Here is a 22,863-nt window from a genome sequence, read left to right as displayed (position 1 = left end):
GCCAGAGAGAGAGAAGAAGGAGGAGGAGGAGGAGGAGGAGGAGGAGGAGGAGGAGGAGGAGGAGGAGGAGGAGGAGGAGGAGGAGGAGGAGGCGGAGGGGGGGGGGGAGGGAGGTAGAGAGAATGCAGTATTTGTTGGCAATTTCCCCAATTTCTCCCTCTCCCTTCAACCCCACTGGGCTCCATGAGGCCCGAGAGAACTCAGTGAACAGGCTCTTTTACTTCCTGCGCCTGTGCTGGCTGGCTCTGCTGGAAAACAGTTTTTTGAGAGCCCCAGTGGAAGGATTTTCTCTCCTTTTCCTTGGTTTTCTTTAATTGCATGTGATCCACATTAAAGACAGACACGTTGCTGTGGCCGGTTGTATTTCTTTTTCTCTAGGCGGACCCATAAGGCAGGTCTTTGCTGGCATGTTATTTACATGGTGGAAAAAAACAAGCCCTCTCCTGTTGGGGGGAAACAGGCTTGGGGGCTGGGGTGGATGTGGGGGGGCGGGGTCAGGGCTGTGTGCCGGGCTCACGACCAGCTCTGCTTCACTTCCGGCGTGGGAGGGACAGGGAGCCCTCTGCGGGTGCTGCGGACGTCCTGCCTGGGGTGTGGTTCTCGCCAGTCCGATGCCGGGGCCGCGCTCGGCGGTGCGTGCCTCTGGAGGCTGCGCAGTGATGGTAATAGCTTCAAGCCGCAGAGGACAGACAGGGCTGGGGGTGTCCTGGCGGCGGCGGTGGTGGGGTGTGTCCTCGGCTCAGTTCTTGTCTCTGGTGTCTGAGGAGGCACTTCCGAACAAGATGTCACTGTCCTGGGACATGCCACTGAGCTGCGACTTGGTTTTGATGAGGAACTGGGCCCTACGGAACATCACCCTCTCCTGCTCCTGCTTGAGCTCCAGGTAGGAGCGGGAGAAGGTGTGGAAGATGGAGGTCACGGGGAAGGCCATGAGGAGGATGCCGCTAAGGATGCTGCTGAGCGCCACCACCTGGCCCGGCGTGCTCCTGGGCACCATGTCTCCATAGCCCACAGTCGTCATGGTGATGACGGCCCACCAGTAGCAGGCGGGGATGCTGGTGAACTCGGGGCTGTCGGCCATCTCGTTCTCGATGACATAGAGGAGCGGGGCGAAGAGGGCAATGGCCACGCAGAGGAAGAGCAGCAGGAGCCCGAACTCGCGGGTGCAGCGGCGGGCCGTCAGCCCTAGCGTCTGCAGCCCCAGGGAGTGGCGGGCCAGGCGCATGACATACAGGATGCGCAGTGCCCGCAGGACCCGCAGCACCAGCCCCACCTTGTCCAGGTAGCTGTTGCCCGTGCCTGTCTTGCGGCGGCCCGAGGCGGCGCCGTCCACCAGCAGGGTGATGTAGTAGGGCAGGATGGCCACCAGGTCGATCAAGGTCAGTGGGCTCCGCAGGAAGGCAAACTTGCTGGGCGCCTGGATGAGCCGCAGGACGAACTCGAGGGAGAACCAGCCCACGCACACCGACTCCACGATGAAGACGTTGTGGCACATCTGGGAGCACTGGCCCTGGGAGAGAGGGGAGACGTAGCGGAAAGGTCAGCGGTCCCGCCAGCAAGGAGCACCGAGCCCTGCCCTCCTCCCTCCAGCTCTTTGTTCCAATACCCCCTTCTTAGGGAGGCCTCTGCGACACCCCCATTTAAAAACCACCCTTCCCTTTTCCCTGAACCTTGATTCCCCTCGTATGTTATTTGTTCGTAGCTCTCATCGTCTTTTAGTATGCTCTGTAAGTTACTTACTTGTTGTGTCTACTGTCTTTCTCTGCCCCTCACACTTCTCCTCCAGCAGACCGTAGTCCCACAGGATGGGGCAGTTTGTCCACTGCTGGGACCCTAAGCGCCTACAGAGGTCCGGCATGCGACAGGCGATAAATTCACATTTGTTACCGGGATGGATAGAAGAGCACCGGACTGGCATTTAGGCAGGGTTGACAAAGGAAGGCCAGGCGGGGTGGAGGCCGGCTGGAGGGAGCAGCCGCCCTGATCAGCGCCCCCACCCCGATCGCTGCCCCTGATCAATAATTCAGTCTTGAGATTGCTTCATGGACGTGTTCAAGAGAAGCTGGATATCGAGCTTTACATGAAATCTCCTGGGTTTTCAATGTTGTGCTAATTCAGTACAAAGAAAACACTTTACGGGCCTCTCGAACGCATCTGTGTGCTACGGTTGGCACGTGGGCTGCCACTTGTCTCGCTAGAACATGAGAGACATTGGATGGTCGGCTGTCTCTAGTGGTTTTGGACCTCGAGCTCGAAGGGCCTACATCGGAGAGGGAAGGCGTGAATGACTCTAGCCTGGGGCAGCTTGCTGGGTCCTGGGTTCTGTGAGTCCTGTTCTGAGAGCTCTCTCTCTCTAGAAATAGGTCAGAGGCTGGAGAGATTAACCAATAGTTGGCCGGGCTGTGAGGTCCTCTGGGCTGGAAAGCCCCCTCCTCTGGGAAGCCTTCTCGGAGTGTACCCCCTCCAAGTATGCCTAGCATAGTTGGTGGGCCTCTTACAAAAGCCTCCTTGGCTGTGGCTCCCACTTATGGCCACAGGGGTATCGCTGTCCCCCCTCCATTAGACTTGAAGCTCCCTGAGGCTGGTTACCACGACTCCCTTGTGGTACCTGAATATGGCAGGCACTCAAACATGTGCTCCAGGAGGAAGTGAAACAGTGAACCTCACTGGTCCCCAAAATGAAGTCGAAGAACAGTATTTTCACTGAATCCGGGAAAAGGCCAGATATTATTACATGTACTGCCGAAGAGAGCACTAGGCCAGGTATGATTTTTTTAAAAAAGCAATTGTCAGAAGTTGAAGAAAACAGTGGCTTTATTAGTATTTTCCTGATGAAATCACGATTGCCTATGTTGGAGCTAAAATGAAATTTGTATGCAGGTACTTCCAGACAGGTCTCAAATGATGAGCATGTCCTGCCTTTTTTTTTTTGGCAGCTGATTATAACCCTGATAGTTAGGACTTCCTGCACACTCCTGGGCTGGGCATTGTTCCAATCTCTTCACTCACTGAACCCACACAACACCCTGGGTGGGTCTGTTCATAACCCCTTGGACCAGTGAAGAGACACAGAGAGGTTAAGTAACTTGCCTACAGATACACAGCCAGAGGGGAGGAAAGGAGAGTCTAATTCGGGCCGTCTGGCTCCAGCCCCGCCCTTTTCATCACTACCCCTTTGGCTTATCAAACGTTAACTTTACTGGTTGAGTGCTGTTTTCCTAATACTCACTCTAAAAATTCAATATGTAAAAAAGTGCTGGAAACCCTTTGTGGGTTGTAAATGCAACAGTATGGCTACTTCTTCTGGAAAATATGCACGTGGAAAAACCCTCACGTGGTGAGTAGCTCCAAGGTTCAACTAGAGAGCGCAAGTACAGCACTAGGTGCAGGGTACACAGCCAGCGCTCAATAAATGCTAGCCGGCATGATATTTATATTCGGTTCATATCGCCGTATCTACTTCTCCACTGCTGGCACAACTGGTACCTGACTGAACCTTTTGGTGTGTCTTGAAACTTCTCCCATGTGTGGGGAAGGGGACCCAACTCGGGCCCAAGGGTCTCACATAAAAGGAGGCTGGATTGGGAAGCAACTGTCCTGTGGACTTGGCTCCCCCTGAGAGATGCCATGTGGGGTGGCAGGCCAGGACAGATTTTTAAGAGAAGCTGGGAGTTTGAATTTTAAATGAAAAACACCTTACTCTTCCACGCTGGCAACCAAGTCAACATTTCGGAAGGATGGTGTGGGCCAATCACACACTTTCGTGGGGTTGTATTAGGTCCCAGGTTGCCGGGTGGAACCCACACTTCCACGTATAAGAACAGAGAATTCGGACTCGGACCTGGGTCCGCGCAAGCCGCTCCGCCTCAGTGTTCTCATCCGTTAAGTGGGCGTGAGAACACCTACCGTACAGGGTCGTTGGAAGACTCGCAGAGAAGATAGGCGTGTTACACACACGGCCGCAGCCCACACCGGCTCCGTTTCGCTGCCTGCTAAGCGAGCATCGAGCACACACCCAGTGTCGGGCCCTGGCGTAAACACTTTACATGTGTCCTCTTATTTAACACAAAGAAATGCTCACTATCTGAAGACACGCGTACACACACCCGTACCTAGCAATGAAAATTACGTTCAGGACAGAGAAAACGTTTCTGAGAATATTTTTATACGAGGGAATTAGGAAGGTTGAGAAAGGACTTAAGTTGCTGAGGTAAATTTTGATGACATATGTCATGTGCTTAGCTCAGGGCCCGGCACATCGTAAACCACGTCATCCATTTATTCACTCACTCACTCATTCATTCATTCATTCATTCATTCATTCAGCAGAGTGGAGGAGTGCCTTGGCGTTCTGGATATTCTAGACACCGGGGGAACAGTGGGGACCAGGACAGGCATGGAGCTCATACTTGAATGTGGAGGTGGACAAGCACATGGGAACATGGTGTCGGGAGGACTGGGGATACTACGCAGCCAGCGCGCAGTCAGGGAAGGCGTCCTGGAGGCGGTGAGAGTGTGTGCAGTGAAGGATGCCCGACTTCTGGGAGGAGATGGCCTAGCAGACTGCTTTGTCCCACTGTAGCGAGGCTCCCCACACACGACTGTGGGCTCTTACCTGCTCTTCCTCCTCCCTCAGGCTGGGCAAAGTGCTGATGGAGAGGTTGACCGCAGTGACAGTGACAAAGAGAACCGAGAGGCAGGCGAACACCTTGCCGGGCAGCCCCGAGTGTGGCCTCTCCACCATGTCGCGCAGCCTCCGCATGCAGCGGCCCAGGCGGCCCTCGGCCTCGGAGGGGCCCTCGCTGTCATGGTCCTCGCTGTCCAGGGGGTCATCCTCGTCCTCCCGCTCCACCATCTCCGCGAACTCCTCCATCTTCTGCAGGTAGCGGCGCTTGCAGCAGCCGTCCAGGTGGTCCTCGGCGATGCCCCAGTAGAGCAGCTCCTCCTGGAAGGACAGGGCGCACATCTCGCGCAGCAGCCGCAGCTTGCCCGCCCGCAGGAAGGTCAGGATGGTGCCGAAGGCCCCCGGGTTGCGGTCGAAGAAGAACTCGTTGCAGGTTACGTCGTAGTCGTCGCACACGTTGAGGATGTCGTCGAAGTTGGTGCAGGCCTTGAGCTGGCCCAGCCGTGTCAGCGGGAACTCCTCGAGCGTGGTCCAGGGCAGCGAGTACTTGATGCCGCCCACGTTGATGATGATCCGCCGCCGGCGGTCCTCGGGCGGGCCACCCGGCCGGGGCTCGTCCTGCGGCCGCAGCCGCTGGGCACGGCGGTAGAAGACGCCCTTCAGCGACTGGCTCTGCGGAAGGAAGGCCGGGTGGAAGGAGGCGTCCGAGGTGCAGCTCAGGGCGCTGTAGTCGTAATCAGAATTGTCTCCGGGTAAGAGGGTCATTTTGGGCCTTCACATCCCTCTCGGGCCTGGGTGGGGGAGAAGGGAGGAAAAGACCTCAGTGACTCCTGAGTCTTAGCGGACCACGCTGACCGCAGATATTTGCCGACAGGGACTGAGTGGTGTGCCCCAGATCCATAGGGGGAAGCTCTAACCTCCAATGGGCTGTGTCCGCGGTGGGAGGTGGTTAGGTGTAGATGAGGTCATGAGGGTGGTGGGGTCCTCAGGATGGGATGAGTGCTCGTATAAGGAGAGGAAGGGACACCAGAGCCCGCTCCCCCGCCCGCCCCCTCCCACGAGGGCATAGTGAGGAGGCTGCCATCGACCGGCTGGGAAGCGGGTCCTCATGGGAGCACGATCGCACTGGCACCCTGGTCGCTGACTTCCAGCCTCCGGAACTGCGAGCAGAGCAGTCAATGCGTGTTGTGTGAGCCACCCAGTCTAGGGACTTGGTCATAGCAGCCCGAGCTGAGACATTCACCTAAGAGTGAACACAGCAGCACTGTCATTCGGGGTCCTGAACTTCACGACTCTGCCACACTCACCTCGTTTATCCCACGAAAATTTACTGAGTGCTGCTTTACGCACCGGTGATGCGCAGCCATGCACAGAATCAGGCGCGGCCCCTGACCCCCGGAGCTGACATGCTAGTGGGCTGTCACGCAACATCTGTGCTATTATTTATTTAACATTTATTGCACAGTAGCTCCATTTTTTTTTTTTTTTTTTTTTTGTATTTATTTAGCTCGGAAAGGTTTGGTGTAGACCAGTGGTTCTCATCAGGGCCAATTTTGTCTCCCAGGGGACATGTGGCAATGTTTGGAGGCACTTTTAATTGTCACGTCTGGTGGATGCTACTGAGGCCAAGGATGCCGTTAAACACCGTACAACGCCCAGGCCAGACCCCACAACAGAGAATTATCTGGACTGCAATGTCCATAGTGCCAAAGGGTTACGAGCATAGACTTTGGAGCCTCGTGGCCCCAGCAAGTTATTCAACTTTGATGTGTGTCAGTTTCCTTATCTGTGAAATGGGTATAACCATAGGACCTACTTCACAGAATTATCAAGATGATTCAATGAATTACATACATAACAGCACTTAATATAGCGCCAGGCACATAGCAGGCACTCAATAATTGTTGTCTATTATTACTATTCATGTTTATCTTGAAGGGACACCTTGTAATGCTCCCATAACTGGAAAACCCATGTCATTTGTCATAGATGAGAGGCAATGTTCAAAGAAATTCATGATAATGACAATAGTGCCATGTTTGCTCACGAATCAGCAAAACATTATCTTGAGGGGTGAACTGGACAGGTATGTTCACTCCTCCAGGAAGCCCTCCTTGCCTCTTCCAGCTAAATCAAGCTCCACCCGCCCTCTTTCTTGGTACACTTATCTTCACTGCACTTATCACCCAGTTTTAGAATTATCTGTGTGCAAGCCTGGCTCCTTTATTAGACCACTTGCTCCCTGGGGGAAGAACTGTACTTTACTCATCTCTCAATCCCTGTGCCCAGCAGCCTTCGAGCTCAGAGAAGTGCTCGCCCAATAGGTCCATTTTCTGCTGGTAAGGCCAGCGTGACGAAGGTGCTTCTGAGAAACTGAGGTCGAAATCTCAGCTTACACAGACTCCTTCCTTCTCAACCCTCAAAGCTGAGGGTTTGCGCTTCTCGAATGAGATTGCTTATTCATTCATAGCTCGTGGGCTGAATTTGGTTCACAGATAGTTTGCCTGGCTTGGAGAAGATTTTACAAAATGAAGAATATTCAAGTAAAAATTCATATTCTTGGTTTCTCTTGGGGGGGGGGGAAACAGACTATCTGGTAACATTTGGCCCAAATTCCAGCTGAGAAGTGACTGTCCGCCTTAGGCGGGGCGTGCATGCCGCCGCCCACCACCCTCCCCAGCTCTTAGTGCTGTGTTCCCGATATATTTCACTCATCCGTATTTCCTTCCTGGCCCCTGTAGGCATTGGAGTTTGAGACCCCTAGATGATAGCAACGGAGCTCTCCAGAATCAAGCCAATCCGTAGAAAAGTAATGAGTCTGCTATTTCGCTTTTTGGAATCATCATCCCTACTACCCCCCTGCCCGACCCCATGCTCCATAGAGGCAAGTCTGTCAATTCCACACGGAAACCAATTTCCAATACCCGAGTGTCAATCTCTGCCCTGGATAAATTCAGGGAAAACACACACATGCACACACACGCACACGCGCGCGCACATACACACACACACACATACACACACACACACACAACCTGTATGGATGAGAAAGTGTTGAATCCCCGGGGAGGGGGGTTTCCACGTTGGAAAGGGGATCCTTCCTAATAGGAATTATTCTACCAAAGCAAATCCTCACTCCACTCATTTATCTTTGGAGGAAGCTAGTTTCACAGATTGGGTTTTAGAAAACTAGAGTATACCTGTGTTTGAAACAAAAATGACTTGATTTTAAAGCGTTGAGGACGTTTCTTAATTTTACCTAAAATGGGAACCCATCCACCTTCTCAGGCAAAGCCTGCGAGAAACTCCCAGAGGAGAGAGAAGGGTCCCTTTGGGACACTTCCCATCAGTGATGCTGCTTTCCAGCTCTGCTGCTGTATCTTTGGTGGCTGTTTCTTTGCCACCAAAGACAAGAGGAAAAGTGACATTCCGTCTGGCGAGAATGGTGATGGAGGCAAAGGAACATTCCTCTCAGGAGGCCGCTCGTGAAACCCCACGGCTGTAATCCCCAATTCTCTTGAGGGATTTCTTCTTTCAACCCTCCCCACGCTCCTTCCAGCAGAAAGCTCCCCCAATTAGCGATCCCCCCTTTCTTTCTCTCATGCCTTGCGTTGGTTGTGACGGAAAGCCACGGCATCCCACGTAGAAAGCGACCCTGTCTCAGCAGACGGTTTAGGATGGAGAAGCGGAAAAACGTGCTTCGTTCAGGCCGCTCTGCGCGTGGTAGGCCCGAGTCCTGGGGAGGGCCAGACCCTGGAATTTGCTAAAGGAAGAATGGCATGCTTCTCCTTGCACCCAGTCTGATGGATGTTGGGGGGATGGCTCCGCATGCCAGGCTCTACAGTCAGGAGTGAAGGTCGTAAATCAAACAGGCCTCAAAATCCTGCTTCTGGAAAAGAACACGACTTTTCACCCAGCCTGATACTCTCACAAAAATATCTGGTCTTTTGGAATTTCTCTGCAGCGTTAGGTCAGTCACTTCTAGGGTGTGGTGGATTACACTGATTTTGCCGGAAGCTGAAGAGCCCACTAGCTCTGAAATCAAGAGACCTGGGTTCAAGGCCAGTCAGTCACTGTGACTTTGGGCAAGTCCTGTGTGACCTCTGAGACTCTGTCTCATCTGTAGAATGGGGATATGAATAGCTCCTGCCTCCTTGAGTTGTGGTGAGGACTAAGCATGACATGGTGACATGCTTATCCCAACACCTGACATGCAATGGATTCCTGCTCTATTAGTATTAGCCGTGTGTGTGTGTGATCATTCTCCCGCTCCGCCAGCCAAGGGTGTCTCTTTCTTTGGCCTGATCCAGAGGGACTGAACTCACCACTGTCTGACCCCAGAGCTCACTGCTGGAGGGAGTGTGGCCTGGTACAGCCTCTGGGAAAGCCACCGGGGGTGCTGAGGGACATGGAGGGTGCTGGTGCTCTGTGGCCCGGGAATCCCACTCTCGGGTAGATTTCCCAGACCTGGGCCCGCAGGGGACTTGGCAGGTACTGTTGGTAATAACTTTTTTGCTCTCAAATCCTTGGCTCGGGATCTGCTTCTAGGGAATTGGATGTAAGAGGAACGAGGTACGAGAACGTGTGTCCTGTGTTGTGGGTGGTGCTAGGAGGTCCCCTAACACCCATTCCAGGGTGGGGTGGGGAGATGGACAAGTGAGTCATGGTAGACGCAGATGGCGGACTCCTGTAGATGGCACAGGAATCAGAAGCAATGAACTAGATGTAAGTTTAGCAACACATTTAGATCTTAAGAACATGGTGCCGAGTAGAAAAAGAAATAGAAGCTTATAGCTCTATGCTATTTATGTAAATGAACACACACACACATTACATATTTTATAGACTCACGTACATGTAAGGATCTGTATTAACCATGGGGAGGGTGCCTGGGAAGGGAGGCAGGGAAGGGGACCAAGGGGACAGGCCAACGATGAAGAGTGCCATCACATAAAGGCTGCGTCTAACACAGCTCGGGGCTTTAATCCAGGTAAGAAAGGAAAAATGAAGAGCAGGGGTCCGGACCACCCTGGGTGCTCGGTGGGGATCGAGATTCCCAGGCCCTCCCCAGACCTTCGCGAGCAGAATGCCCGAGGGCCAGGCCTGGGAATGGGAATTCCGAAGGGTCCCGTAGAGGTTCTCCCATATGTGAGAGGAGAGGGTGCCACAAACAGGGGCAGCGGGGGCAAGAGCTAGCTGCTCCGGGCTCTGATAGAGTCCCTTGTCCAACTTCTCCATGTCCCTGGGGTTCTGGAAGGCTCTGTGGGTCCCCCGTTTGGGGCGCTTCATGGAGGAGGTGGACACTCTCTGGTTGGAGAGGAAAGCCTTGATCGAGTCCCCCTTGGTGAGCCCACAGACCTGCTGACACTCCCACGCAATGCTTTCCCTTCCTCTTGGGAGAAAGGTGATGTTCACGAGCACTGACTGAAGCCTGAGTACACTTTTCCAAAGACAAACGATCATTTAAACCGTAAGGAGCTCTGAGTAGCAGCCCCGCGGAGAGGCCACTCTGTGGTCAGGGTCTGACCATAGATAGGTGTGGGTGCAGGGCCCGGGGGGTAGGAGGAAGGAGCGGGAGGGGACTCTGCTCCTCCACCCTGTGCCCATCCCTTAGGACGGAGCCCTCTGTCACTCTCCTGAGTGGAAGGGGGAACGCGGAGAGGGGGCTGAACACGCGCAATGCGATAATAGTAACAGCCGCAGCCTCCTTGAATCGCAGGCCAAGTGCCAGGCGCCGAGCGTGAGCCTGTTCTTCCTGGAGGCGGGCATCATCATCAGCTCCCCTATTTTATATAGGAGGAAACTGAGGCTTGGAACGCTAATGACCCGGGTGCTGAGTAATGCAGCCAGAAGCAAACTCTGGTCTGTGGGACTCCGAGCCTCTCTGACTGCATTTTACTGCAGTCCTGAATCACTGGTTTCTGGTGGGGGTGGGGTGGGACGTGTCTCTACCACTTACAGTAAGACTGGGTCTCTATGGCTATTTCCTACTGACAGGCTTTTGGAAGGTCTTTGGGGATGAGGAAAAAGCAGGCGATTGCCCGCAGCTGGGGGAAGCATCTTTATTCCTGTTGGAAACATCTTTATTCCTGTCATGCATTTGCACAAGAACGGAGTGAGAAATCAACAAAACTTCAGGTTTTGTCAAATTCCGAGTTGCTGTTTGGGCCTGGGGTGGAAGAGCTCTCCTGTGGTGGGGCCTCCGATCCAGGCTGCCTGGCTCACCATTTACTAGCCGTGCAGCCCTACGCAGATGACCTTACCTCTCTGTGCCTGAGTGTCCTCAGCTATAAACTGGGGTAATCATTGCACTCACCTTGTAAGCGCTTGGAGCTGTGTCCAACCCATCCTAAGGGCTGTGTTTGCTAGAATGGCTTTTGTGCAGCGAGCTCGCGCCCCACCCCTCCCCTCTCATTTCCTTTCTTTGAGGAGGATTGTGAAACAGAAAACACCTTCCAGAGGCTGGACTCCAGGGCTGGCTCTCCCTCTCACCAGGAGCCGAAGTGAAGTCACTTAGTTGGCTTCCCGGGTCGGGTTGTAACATAAACTGCCAACATAAACTGCCAAGGGAGCCCCCTATGCTAGGCGGAGTGATGGTCCCCCAAAGACGTCCACATCATAATCCCCTGAACCTGAGAATATGCTACCTTATATATTAGCAAAGAGATTTTGCTGGTGGGATTAAATGAAGGATCTCGAGGTGGGGAGATTTGGGGAGAAGATTTAGATGAGCCTGGACTGCCTGGCGGGCCCAGTCATCATCACAGGAGGGTCAAGGTCAGAGAAGGAGATATGGCAGAAGCAGAGGCTGGAGTGACGTGGGGCCAGGAGCCTCCAGACGCTGGAGAAGGCAAAGAAACAGATTCTCCCCCGAAGGAACACAGCTCTGCTGGCTCCTGGTTTTAGTCCGCTGAGACCCATTTTGGACTTCTGATCTCCAAAAACTGGAAGATAATAAATTTGTATTGTTTTAAGCCACCGAATTGGTGGTAATATGTGGCAGTAGGACTCTAACACAGCTTCCAAGGCCACTTTCTAAAGGACAGGTATATTTTTCCTGAGCTCCTGGGCCGTTGGTTCTTTCTCACACCACACCTCTCAGCCTGTGTCATTCCCTAACTCTGAGCTGGTGGGGAGGGTGCCCCATGGATCTCTCCACGCTGCCCTTCCCCTGCCAGTGTGGCTTCCTCGGCCAGGGTTAGGGCTCCTGGCTAGGCTGACTCAGAGGCGGGTTATGCTGCATTAACCCCCAATTAAAATGCTAATCAAAATGAATCCAGCCATTAGCCTGGCCCAGGTCCTTGCATGCTGGATCTCAGAGACGCGGTACCCCACGAGGAGAATCTGTCTTTCTTAGCTACCTGCCATCCATCCTTGTCACAATTTAATCATGGTGGACCTCGATCCTGATTCCTTTGAGCTGAGGCCCAAGTTCCTAGGGGGAAGGGGATATTTTTGGGGAGTTGGGCTCTTCCTCCATCCCCCACCTGCCCCCACATGAGAAAACATGCCAGAGTCCCCCCTATAAAAAAGACAGAGGTAGTTTCCAGAGCCTCCCTAGTGAGCTGCTACAAAATAATACCAAATGCACATTTGCTTTCCACCAGCAGGTGTTTTGGGGTGCGAGCCAGAAGGTCCTTTTCTATTTGCCTCCTTGCAGGGTGAAATCTGGGAACGAGGAGTAAGCAGAGAAACAGGGTTGGGGGAGCAGCGGGGACCTTGGGACTGCAGGAAGAGGACAGACACCTGCTTAAACAATCCCTCAGTTCTTTTTCCTTAGAAAATACAGTCTCTTAGTAGGCTGCAGCCTCGGGGGTGAGCCGCATTGGGGAGGTGAGGAAGGCAGGAGGGAGGGCATGGCTGTGCCTGCCCGCCTGCCCGCCTGCCCGCCGGCCTGGGGAATGGTCGGGTGGGAGGCAAAGTCGCCGCAGAGCAGGGGAAAACCGGAGGCTCAATTATGATCCTATCCGTAGCACATTCACTTTATATCCTGATTTTGTTAATCGAATACAGTCTGCTATATAATAAAAATGGCCAACAGTGATTGAGTGCTTGCAGCTAGACTTTCTTGCCTCTCCCTTTTCGTTAATTCTATTTAGAGTGGCTTTTCCAGCCGCCATTTTCCACTCAGGGGCTCCATTTCTGGGTTTAATGAGTCAATCAAGAGTGGATTCCCAGACCCCTATATCTTTGGCAACCAGAAATGTTGACTGTTCATCGTGTATAAGGAAAGGGGATGTGAAGAAAGGGTCGTCCAGCCAAGATACTCTTCACAAATACAGGGGCTAATTCCTTAGTCCCGGCTTGAGTACCTTAGCCCTGAATCCAGGACACACCTCTCTGCTCTTGTTCCCTGGGGCATCTCCTTCACCTCTGGCCAGATCTAGCTATGTATCTGGTGCAGAGAATTCAAGGTGGTAGTGGGACCCGGGCTCCCGGATCTGCCCCAATCAGGCTCTAGGGAGCCTCCAGCCTGCGTTTTCAAGCCTCGGAACAGAAATCAAGGCTGTCTGGTTTCCAGAACACACGGTTCCCCGTGGGCTCGGAGAATGTCCCACGACAGACATCTTTCCCCTGGAACGACTGCTGGTGGCAATCCTCAGGGGTCATCCTCGTCCATCTTTCAAAGATACTTTTGCTCCTATCCCCGCTCAGAGCTCAGAGACGGAGGACACAGGGGTGGAGCTCAGGTCTGGCAGAGCCCGAGAAGTCCATGCGCCCCTCCCCTGGCCCTAACATCAAGGTCGGTCTCAAACTCTCCTTGGAGATGTGCTCTGGCGAGGCTCCCCACAGTGACCCTGATGCAGTCATGTGTGTGGGTATCAAACACACCCCAGTGCCACACCTCTGCTCAGGTTCACAGAGACGGGAGCCTCCCCCTACTCCCTACCACCAATGCATCGGAGCAGCTCCTGCTCCTGGCCCCTCCTCCCACCTCCCCCTGCACTTCTGTCAAGGTGTCGGTGAAGGGGTCTCTAAGTCTGTGTCATCGACCTGGGTGACTTTGGTGCCTGGCACCCTTAAAGTGCTTAATAATAGTAGCAAGGGCTCTGTCAAATACCTGCTGAACCAGACAACTCACTCATAGACCCCCGTGGTGGGAGCCTGACTTCTCCGGTCTTAAAAAAGACCCTTTCTTCTGATCTAAGAACCTGTTCCAGACCCTTTCCCCTTGAGAATGAATGCATTAGATGACCGAGGAAAGACCATTCTGCATCCTGTCCAGTGACATTCTGTTTACACACAGAGGGGCTGCCGGAGTGAGCCACCTCCGCAGGCTGGGGCCTCATCAAGGGAGGGGCTGGGTCTTAATTCCCACTTTTCTCTAAACTGCAAGCCGGCTCCCACCCAGTCCTGCTCCCCACCCCATCCCCCTCCCTCACTGTGCTTTCCCCAGCACGTGCCTCAGTAACTGTCATTAAATGAATGCAATAATGAATGATGGGCATCTGGCATGGTGAGCTGCGCATAGTAGGTGCTCAACCACTCTTTGTCTGGTCTATGAATGAATGAACTTCTCTCTTTTCTTTCCTCATCTCCAAACTCCAATCCATCCAGGCTGAGCCCCTTCCTGAGTTTGGGTCTCCTTTCATACCGGATGCTGGAGCCTCCGGGGGAATAGAGCTGTCTCGGAATCCCTAGCGCCTAGCACACAGTAGGCCCTCAGTAAGAGGCTTGTTGAGTTAATGAATGACTCAGTAAGGCCCAGTGGTGCGAGCCTCCATTCCGTGCCTGAGGATAGAGTGAATGAGCGAGTGATCGACGCCCCCTTCCACCCCCCTCCCCACTCTTTCCTCCCGGGATCCCACGAGGGGGAGAGAAACCGCGGCCGCCGCCGGGAAGCGCCGCCCCTACCCGCGCCCTGGAACAGGTTCTTGGGGCAGAGAACGTCCCGCACGTCGCACCCCGGGACCCCTCGGGAAGAACACAAGCCGGACCCGCACGGTGACTGTGGCGAGCACGCTCCACGCCCCCACTCGCGGCTGCACCCGGGTCCTCTGTCGCCCCGGCCGACCGACTCGGCGGATTTTGGGGTCCCGCCAGGGGAGCCCGGGGCCTCGTCCTCGTGCAGCTGCCCCCGAACGCGACCCGGTCGGCGGCTCCGCGGAGCCCCGCAAAGTTCCCACCTCAAGTTGCCGTTGCGGCGTCCCCGCCTCGGAGTTGGCCGGTGCGCGGCTGGCGTCCCCCGGGCTGCCGGCGGGTCCCGGGCGAGGACGCGGAAAGGGGGCTGGTGGCCGCCCGGGGCTCCCGCGCCGCCTCCCGGAGCGGCGGGCAAACTTCGGCCCCCGGCTCGGGCTCGGCTCCCTCACTCGGACGCAGGGCCGGCCGCCTCTGCCTCTCGGTCCCCTCCCGGCTCCGTGTGCGCGGGGAGCGCAGCGCGGCGGCAGCCGAGGGAACGAGCCGGCGAGGAGGCGGGACGGAGGGAGGGGACTGAGCGCGGGGCGGAGGCAGGGGGCGGCGGCGGGGAGCGCGGCGCCCGCCCGGCCGTGCCGCGCGGGCAGGGGCGGCACACGCCGGGCCCCGCCGTCCGGGCCCCCGCGCCCCGCGAGGCCCCCTCCCGAGGCCGGCGCCGCCCGCACGCGCGCCGCGCCCCGCGCCGCCACCTTCTCCCGCTTCCCGCGCCGCGCGCCGGCCTCCGCGCCGCCCGCCGCGTGCTTCCCGCGCTCCGCCCGGCGCCAGCCTCCAGGGGTCGCGCGCCCTGGCTCCTGCTTTCCCTGGCGTCTCAAGCGCGCCGCTGCTCCTGGACCCCGGGCGTCCCTGCCCCAGGGTCCGCACGCGTCACGTGAAATCCCCACGCCCCGCTGCCCCGTGGCCGCGCTTTCCCCGCCCTTCAACATTCTGGGGGCCGCACGCGCCCCGACTTGTGCTTTTCCCTGGAGGTCCGGGTGCACCGTTGCCCTTGGGCCGGCCCCTCATGCCACTGTGGGCCAGGGACTGCAGGCGCCTTGCAGAGCCGGCTCCTTAGAGACAGCACGTGCCGGGCCAGGTGCCCGTCCCTCCAGGTGTGCGTGGCCTCGTCGCCCGCGGGTCCTGAGGCCTGGGGGCCCGCGTCCGGTGCGCAGGCAGCCTGCTGGGAGCAACGCCTCGCTTCAGAATTGGTACGAGTCGCGCTTTTGCTGGGGGTTGGGTTGGAGGGCTCTGCCCCAGAGGGCGCCACAGAGTCGCTCGCCTGTCACCCCCCTTCCCTCTTTTCCGTCTAATCTCTACTGCCTTTTCCCACCACCAGAGAACCAGAAGGGACGTGGAGAATGCTCCACGGGTCCCGCCTGTGGCCTTCTCCTGGCTCACAGGTGCCTTGGAAGCCACCACACCCGCCCCCAAGAACTCACCTTCTGTCCGGGGAGGGGCAGGACCAGGAACACTGTTGAGGCAAGAGTACAGAGTGAGGCAGAGAGGCCACTTTAGACAGACCCGTGAGAAGGTGGCGCGCTGAGCCCTGACCGAGGAGATTTTTTGGAAGGTCTGGTTAAGAGAGCTTCGCAGGTGGATGGAACATCAAAGGCAATGGCCCCGAAGCAGGAGAGAGCGAGGCCTGTCTGGGGGACAGCAGGGGTACTGGGGAGGGTGTGTGGGAGCGGAGGTCTCCCGGCTGTGTGGGCTTTGGCCGTCAGGTGGTCCCTGGAGTACACTTTGAGAGACACAGCTCTGCATGGAGGGTCAGGCCCTGCCTTCCTGGGACGGCTGCGAATTGGCGTTTATATCCTTCTTCCTGGCTCATCGTCGTCTCCCCACTAGACGGCGAGCTCCGTCAGGGCCAGGGCTGTGTGCTCTCCCCAGCATCTTCCACACTGCCGGCACAGACAGACCAGGCTTCTGAAATAAATGTTGGGGGAACGCTCTGGATAGTCCTATGGGATAGACTTGGTCACCTCGGAGAGACCTAGAACTTGCTGAAGACAAGAGGGTGAGGATGCACAGCAGGAGTTCTCACACTTTGTTGTGCGTCCAGCTCCTCTGGAGACCTTGTGAAACCCCCATGGTCGGCCCCGCCCCTGAGTGGCTGATTCAGTGGGTTTGGAAGGGGCCTGCCTGTCTCACAACTTCCCAAGTGATGCCCCTGCTGCTGGTCTGAGGCTCACACTTTGAGAACCACTGATGCTGAAGACTCGAAACTCAACCAAGCTGAGTCTGGCTTCCAAGAGCACGTGAGCTACTGGATCCACTGGGAGATTCAAGCCTTGCTTCCAATCGTGTAGGGTCAGCTGGGCATTATGAGCACATCTAGGGAGGGGCTGTCCCCCAGCTGGGCCTATTAGAACACTGTGCATCAAATGTTGGGGTGACGCGTGGACAGAAGACCCTGAAGCACTGGGTGGAGACCATCAGCAAGGACAATCCCTCCCTCCACCCTGCTCCTCCCCATTCACCCCACATACACAGACTCACTTGCTGTGCCCAGGAGTTAAATTACTGTCTGATCTTATCCCTGACTTGTGCTAAACTATGTCCAATAAAATGCTTTTAAATCCTTTTAAGGAATTCCCTCTTCGCTGTTCCTCCCTCCCTTCAGAGTCTTCCAGATTTTCAGCTCTTCATATCTTCCATTTCCTCCTGAGAAGCATTCCTTCCCAAGCTGTTGTGTGGAAATGGATGTTGACGATGCCTGAGAAAGTTTTCCTGAAAGATGGGAGCGATGGTCGCTCGCTGAGCACCTCGCTGGTGCCAGACGGGTTGCTGGGCAGTTTGTAGACGTCAGAGGCACGCACTGGGCCAGTAGGTGGGCTTTGGCTCGCAGACCTGTTTTATTGGGCCCTGCTGGGTTAAAATTTTTTTTAAAAAATGTTGAATTAGTTGCCAACCTTTAATAATTGGGAGATTTCGCATGAGTTTTTTCTTTTGAAACATTGGGAGAGCTGGCCGACATCCCTTATGCCAGCAGTGCGCTTGGCGCTGGGTCCTCGCCTCCCTCTCGTCTATCGTTTGCCTTGCAGCCCGCATCACTTAAGTGTCCTTTAAGTTACCTCTGGGCCCCTGGAAGCGTGACCTCTTACCTTGATAAATCGTTGAGGGTCACAGAATAAACGGCAAAGCTGCATCTGAATCCAGGCCTGTCTGACCTCACAAAGCCCAAGTTTGTCACTGAACAACAAGCTGCTGTTAGTATTGGGGGCTAGAGAAGGATGTGGTGTCTCTGGCCCCGAGGAAATACCTTAAAAGGGAGTCACTGTCAGCGGGTTAAGAATATGCTCTCCTTCCCATTCATAACCAACTGTCAGGAAGTCATAAAGTCCTGGGTTGTTTTTCTATGGCATGAAGGGTTATTCAGAACTGTCCAATTTTTTTTTTTTTTATCCATCCTCTCCCTTGAGATGAAAAGGCTTTGTTTTGTTTTGCAAGATAACCGGTTGGAGTTAGGCTGAGAGTCTGGGGTAGGGGGTGGGATCTTCTTCCTTAGCTTTCCTGGCAGGGGATCTAACTGTGTGTGTGTGCGTGGGGAGCAGGGTGGGGGCCTGGGGGTGCAGCTTGTTGTAGGATGTGTGTAGCTCTGTGAGTCGCGGTGGGAATGGGGATGGGGTGAATTTGCCTGCCACCTCTCCACAGTCTCTCTGCTCCAAGCACTTAGCCTCCTTTTCGTGCCTCGGATCCCCCAAGCAACCTTTGTCCTTCTGCCTGGAGTGACCGTCCCATAGATTTGCCTAGAAACAGTTCTTTCGGGTATCCTTCAATTGTCACCTCTGGACTCCAGGTCTGGGCGGAGATCAGCGCGCAGTGGGTGGAGGTGAGGCATACAAAGGGCCCAACTTTACCTACGTCTTTATTTTAAAAGTTGATATTTCGCTCATCATGGATTTGTTTTGTACTAGTTTCGATTTAAAAAAAAAATGCATCGGAATGTTATTTATCAATTAACGAGCTTTTTGGTACCTCCTTAAATTTTGCTCCCCAGGGGAGTGTCCCGCCTGCCTCACCCCAGCCCCAGCACCGCTCCTAGTGCAGGGTGAGGAGACAGGAGGCCTGGGTTTTGGTCCAGCCTGTGTCACCACGCTAGCTGTGTGACTGCATACAAGTCCCCTCAACGCCCTGAGCCTCTCCGCTGCACCGTCTATGCAGGGAAGGCTCATACCTGACTCTCATTCTAGAATGATCCAAGATACCCAGCAGGGCTCTGATAGATGGCGCATGGTGTCCACTCCCTGGGGGAGTTGGGAGCTGGTTTAGGCCTTGCTGACTCCGGTCATTATGGGATGTCACCGTGCTTTCCTCAGCACCCCACGCGAGGTGTTCTCTGTGCCAACACCAATGTTCGCGGCCGCGGCATGCTGTGAGCACTGAAGCCCTCGCTCAGCTTCCTTTTCCTGGGTGCAGGGTTCAGTTTCGGAAGTGCGGCCGTTCACCTTCTTCTCTGATGTCTTGCTTCTCGTTCTTCGGTTTCATTTATTGGATCATGGGACACGTGTTCGTTAAGGACCGAGCAAGCTTGGGAGACGGAAGACACATTTCCGGCCCTAGAAGAGTTAGTTCGGGGAGGGAGATTGCATGGAAGCAGATCCGTGTGCTGGGGTAGAGGACTTCCGGCCAAGTTAAGACTGTATCGAGAGAACTGTGCACTTGTCATTCCTTCTGGGAGGACCCTGCGTCCTCGGTGCTGTCTCCAAGTGCCATCAGCCCCGAGCGGTGCCCAGACACCTTCCCGAAGAGACAGCCGCAGCGTTGCATTTTGGATCCACACTCGGACCCGGCAAAGCTGAGTCCCTGCTTTCAGTTCCTTCTCCCTCCACGCTCCCCTCCACTTACGCTCTGGCTTACGGATTGATTGCTCCTCAGTTTTTCCTAGTCCTGACACCTTCCAAGCTGACCTCCTTCCAGCTTTCCCCCACCACTCCAGCCCTCAGGGGATTCTCTCCATTACTCTGCTCTCCGAAGCTTTTACCAACTAATAGGCGCTCCAACTGGAGCTTAATTAAAGCTCTGTCTGGAGTTTCTCGTGGCTTCGGCCCGGCTGGGATATCCGGGCTCTTGCACAGAGAGGGCACTCGCCTGGCAGTCAGCAGCAGCTGGGAGGGCTCTGCCCCTCAACTCAGGGAGTGCAAACAGGTGTTTCTCGCTTGGACTGCCATGTTTTAAAAATAATGAGTTATGTGCTGACACTTGGAAATCAGGAGATTTCACATAAAGGTTTGGAATTCTGGCTTCCCTGGAAAACTTAGAAGATGCATCAACCCTGAAGCTACATTCCGCCCTGGCAAAACCGACTAGAGCTGGTAGCAACTTCTTCCTTTTGATGGGGCATGGGTTCTCCAGTTTGCCCCAGTCCCCACTACCCCTTAATGTCTAACATTGGGCTCCCTTTACTCATCTCTTTTACCTGACCGGTCCCTGTAGGCTTTTGAGATTTTAACCCGTTCTTTTAACTTTTTCTTTAAGGGGAGATACAGCTCATCACAGCACTATGCACTGGCAGACGCTTAGCAAGGCTCAGAGGGAGGCCGGGCGTCACTGCTGAAGATTGGTGGGTAGATGGGGTGGAGCGCGTAAGGAGGGTGCTTGCTATGAATCCGGTCGGTAGGTTCTCATATCAATGAACTCTGATGGGTTTTCGGACTTAGCTGGTACTACGTTGCTTTATTTGTACATATAGAGATACATCGAATGTGAATATAAAACAAAACATTTATAAAAATTAAAATAAACTAACTTTTGGGAGCATTTACAATGTGCCGGATACCGTTCTCAGATTTTTACATTTAATTCTCACGATAATCCTGTGCGGTCAGTACTATTATTTCCCCAATTTTAGAGACGAGGGAACTGAGACGTGGTAAGCGATTTGCTCAGGATTATCCCGCCAGGAAACAAGAGGCTGTGATTGCAACCGAGACAGAATGACCTTGAACCTCGGTCTTAGCAGGACTGGAGGCGCCGGCAGATGATGGTTTTTTAAGTTGTTGTCTTCTCTGTGTCCTCCCGTTTCCTGGATTGTAATCTGTCTCTCTCCTGCTAAGAGCGTACGGTTCGAGAAGCGCTCTGTCCTTGGCACAGGGTTGAAGTCCGCCTGCCCGCAGGTCTGTTGCTGTAGGCTGTTTGATCTGGAGACAAGCAGGAGTATATGGCTTTAGCAAGGGGGCAGGGTGGGGGCAGAAAGCAAGATAGCAGTGGCTCCGCCAGCCCAGCCCAGGTCCCCTCAGGCAGCCCATGGAGCCCGGAAGCACGGGGCCCACTCGCCGGCCCCCGGCTATGAGCTCATCTCCCCAGTGTCCTCACGTCTGAGGTCAGCACCCCATCGAGCATCCCTCTTGCTGCAGTGGAAGATTTTAGTGCCCTTGTTGCTGCTTCGTGTTGCTTCTGGGCTGTGTTTCCTCTTATTTCATTTTCATGTGAAATCCTGAGCTCACCCTCCTCGGCAGCTGACGGGACCATTTATTTCCAAGGCTGCAGCCTGTCGGAGGGCTGCTGACAGCTCCGCGGAGCGCTCTGGGTTTTTGCCACCTGGTTTTGTTCCTGCAGACAGGGACGGCAGACAGGAAAACATCTTCGTTTTGCAGCAACAGAGCTGTCAGAGCTGCAGAGGGCGCTGCCTGGATGGACCCTGCCCCTTGGTCTTCTGTCCTTTTGGACTGAAAACCTTGATGGAGCACGTCCTGCGCTTTGCCCAAGCGTCTTGCCAAATGCCCACAGACCATCGCATCTGGGCCGGCTCCGAGAAACTGTGTTGTCAGACCTTCTCTCAGTGTTTAGATAATGAAACAAAGCCCAGAGAGGGCATGAGACTGGTAGGGATTGCACAGCACGTGAGAGGCAGAGCAGGACCGATAGGCTCTGGCCCCAGGCCTTTCGCATTTACCTGCCTGCCTCTTTAGAATCTCAGGGGGCCGAGCCTCAAGGGACCCCCTCCCTATGCCCCAGCCATCTGCAATGCCCTTCCACCAGCCCTTCACCGGGTTGCTCCCTCCCGGGTTTTGTCTCGGCTGGGATGTTCCCTTCTCAGAGAGGCGGCCCCTGACGCCTCTGCCTAAAGTACCCGCTCACACCGCATGCCCTCCCAGCCCCCATTTTCTTGTTCTCAGTGCTCTGATCAGTATCTGAGAGGATCTCGCATCAGACTGCGATTTACTTTTTTATTTTCTTTCCCACCAATGCGAGCGCCACAGGGCAGGGGTATGTTTGACGTCCGTCTGACATATTACTTTCTCTCAAGCGCTGGCCCGCAAGAGATGTTCCACAGCTCTATGTGGGATGAAGGAAACAAACCTGGTGTCGATTTCAGAGCGTTCCAATGATCCTTAAACAAATAAACAGTGTTTAGTAAGCAATGAATATGTAAGTGTCTGTGGAATCACTTTCACTTGCTTTAGATAAGGTTTTATTTGTGGAAACAAAGTTTACTCCTTAAAATGCTTCAAAGGTCATCCATAGAGCTGCATTTTTATTGATTCATTTAGAACCATTCGCCAAGCCCCGGGTCTGTGCCACACCTGTGCAGGGTGCTGGATACAGAGACGAGGAGAAGCTGGGGTAGCCAGCAATCATCTCCGAGAGGCTTAAAGGTAAAGGAGAATCGATTGGTTCAAATGGTTGAAAAGTCTAGGGTTTGGTTTGCCTGACTCCAAAGCCAATGTTCTTTAAAAATGACTTAAAAAGTATATATAACTTTACATAGAGTGAGATGCACAGATCTTAATAAGTGTATGGTTTGATCGGTGTTGACAAAGGCATGCAAAAAAGTGGATCACTCATACCTCCCAAGGTATAGGGCAGTTGCATTACCCCAGAAGGTTCCCTCCCGCTTCCTGTCAAGGCCCCCTCCCCCTGCCCTGCCAAACCAGGGGCACCCACTGTTCCGATTTCTTTTTTGCAGTTTCATGTGAGTGGAAGTAGACGGGACGTACTCTTTTGCGTCCGTCTTCCTTCGCTCAGCATAATGTTCAGCACTTAGCATTGAACTTTACACGTCGCTGTTGTCGCAAGCATCAGTAGTTAGTTCCTTTTCATTGCCGAGTCGTGTTCTGTTGTATGGACATACCACAGTTCGTTCCTCCGTTCACCTGCCGATGGACATTCGGCTGTTTCCAGGTGTGAATAAAGTTGCCGCGTACACTACCAGCAGCTCTCTGGAGGTTGAGAGCGCAGGATCTGGGAGGAACTTAGAAGTATCTCAGACTGTTCGCAAGGGCTGGGCCGTGGCATACGCTATTAGTGCTCAACAGAATCCTGGCCCTGGCTTCCTCCAGGGAGCAGAGAAGCCGCCTGTGGTTGCCAAGGCATCTAGCCGCAGAGGGGGGATCTCTTCAGCAGTCTGG

At 54.5% G+C, this 22,863-nt stretch overlaps 1 protein-coding gene across 3 annotated transcripts; it reads right to left on the bottom strand.

Annotated features, from left to right (window-relative positions):
• Window positions 1-159: 159 nt before the first annotated feature.
• On the bottom strand, window positions 160-17,898 carry KCNG1 (potassium voltage-gated channel modifier subfamily G member 1). Of its 3 annotated transcripts, XM_036229285.1 has the most exons (4): window positions 17,617-17,898; window positions 15,955-15,986; window positions 4,616-5,415; window positions 160-1,510 (listed from the first exon to the last, which is right to left on the bottom strand). In XM_036229285.1, the coding sequence occupies exons 3-4, from the start codon at window positions 5,387-5,389 to the stop codon at window positions 740-742; spliced, it is 1,545 nt and encodes a 514-aa protein (XP_036085178.1). In that variant the 5' UTR covers window positions 5,390-5,415; window positions 15,955-15,986; window positions 17,617-17,898; the 3' UTR covers window positions 160-739. The 3 variants fall into 3 exon arrangements, with proteins under 3 accessions (XP_036085178.1, XP_036085179.1, XP_015999254.1); XM_036229286.1 differs by lacking the exon at window positions 17,617-17,898 and having other exon boundaries at window positions 15,955-16,093; XM_016143768.2 differs by lacking the exons at window positions 15,955-15,986; window positions 17,617-17,898 and adding an exon at window positions 14,752-15,027.
• Window positions 17,899-22,863: the final 4,965 nt, after the last annotated feature.

This window comes from Rousettus aegyptiacus, unplaced genomic scaffold (genome assembly GCF_014176215.1).
Source record: "Rousettus aegyptiacus isolate mRouAeg1 unplaced genomic scaffold, mRouAeg1.p scaffold_m13_p_12, whole genome shotgun sequence".
In the NCBI taxonomy this organism is placed as follows: Eukaryota; Metazoa; Chordata; class Mammalia; order Chiroptera; family Pteropodidae; genus Rousettus; species Rousettus aegyptiacus.
The sequence above is the reverse complement of the archived record's forward strand: the minus strand, read 5'-3'. Positions and strand labels throughout refer to the sequence as shown.

Excerpts from the sequence above, each read along its gene's own strand:
- KCNG1 (XM_036229285.1), bottom strand. The coding sequence starts at position 5,389 with ATGACCCTCTTACCCGGAGACAATTCTGATTACGACTACAGCGCCCTG. Across the intron at positions 1,511-4,615 it reads TGAGGGAGGAGGAAGAGCAG|GGCCAGTGCTCCCAGATGTG; the intron begins GTAAGAGCCCAC and ends CCTCTCTCCCAG.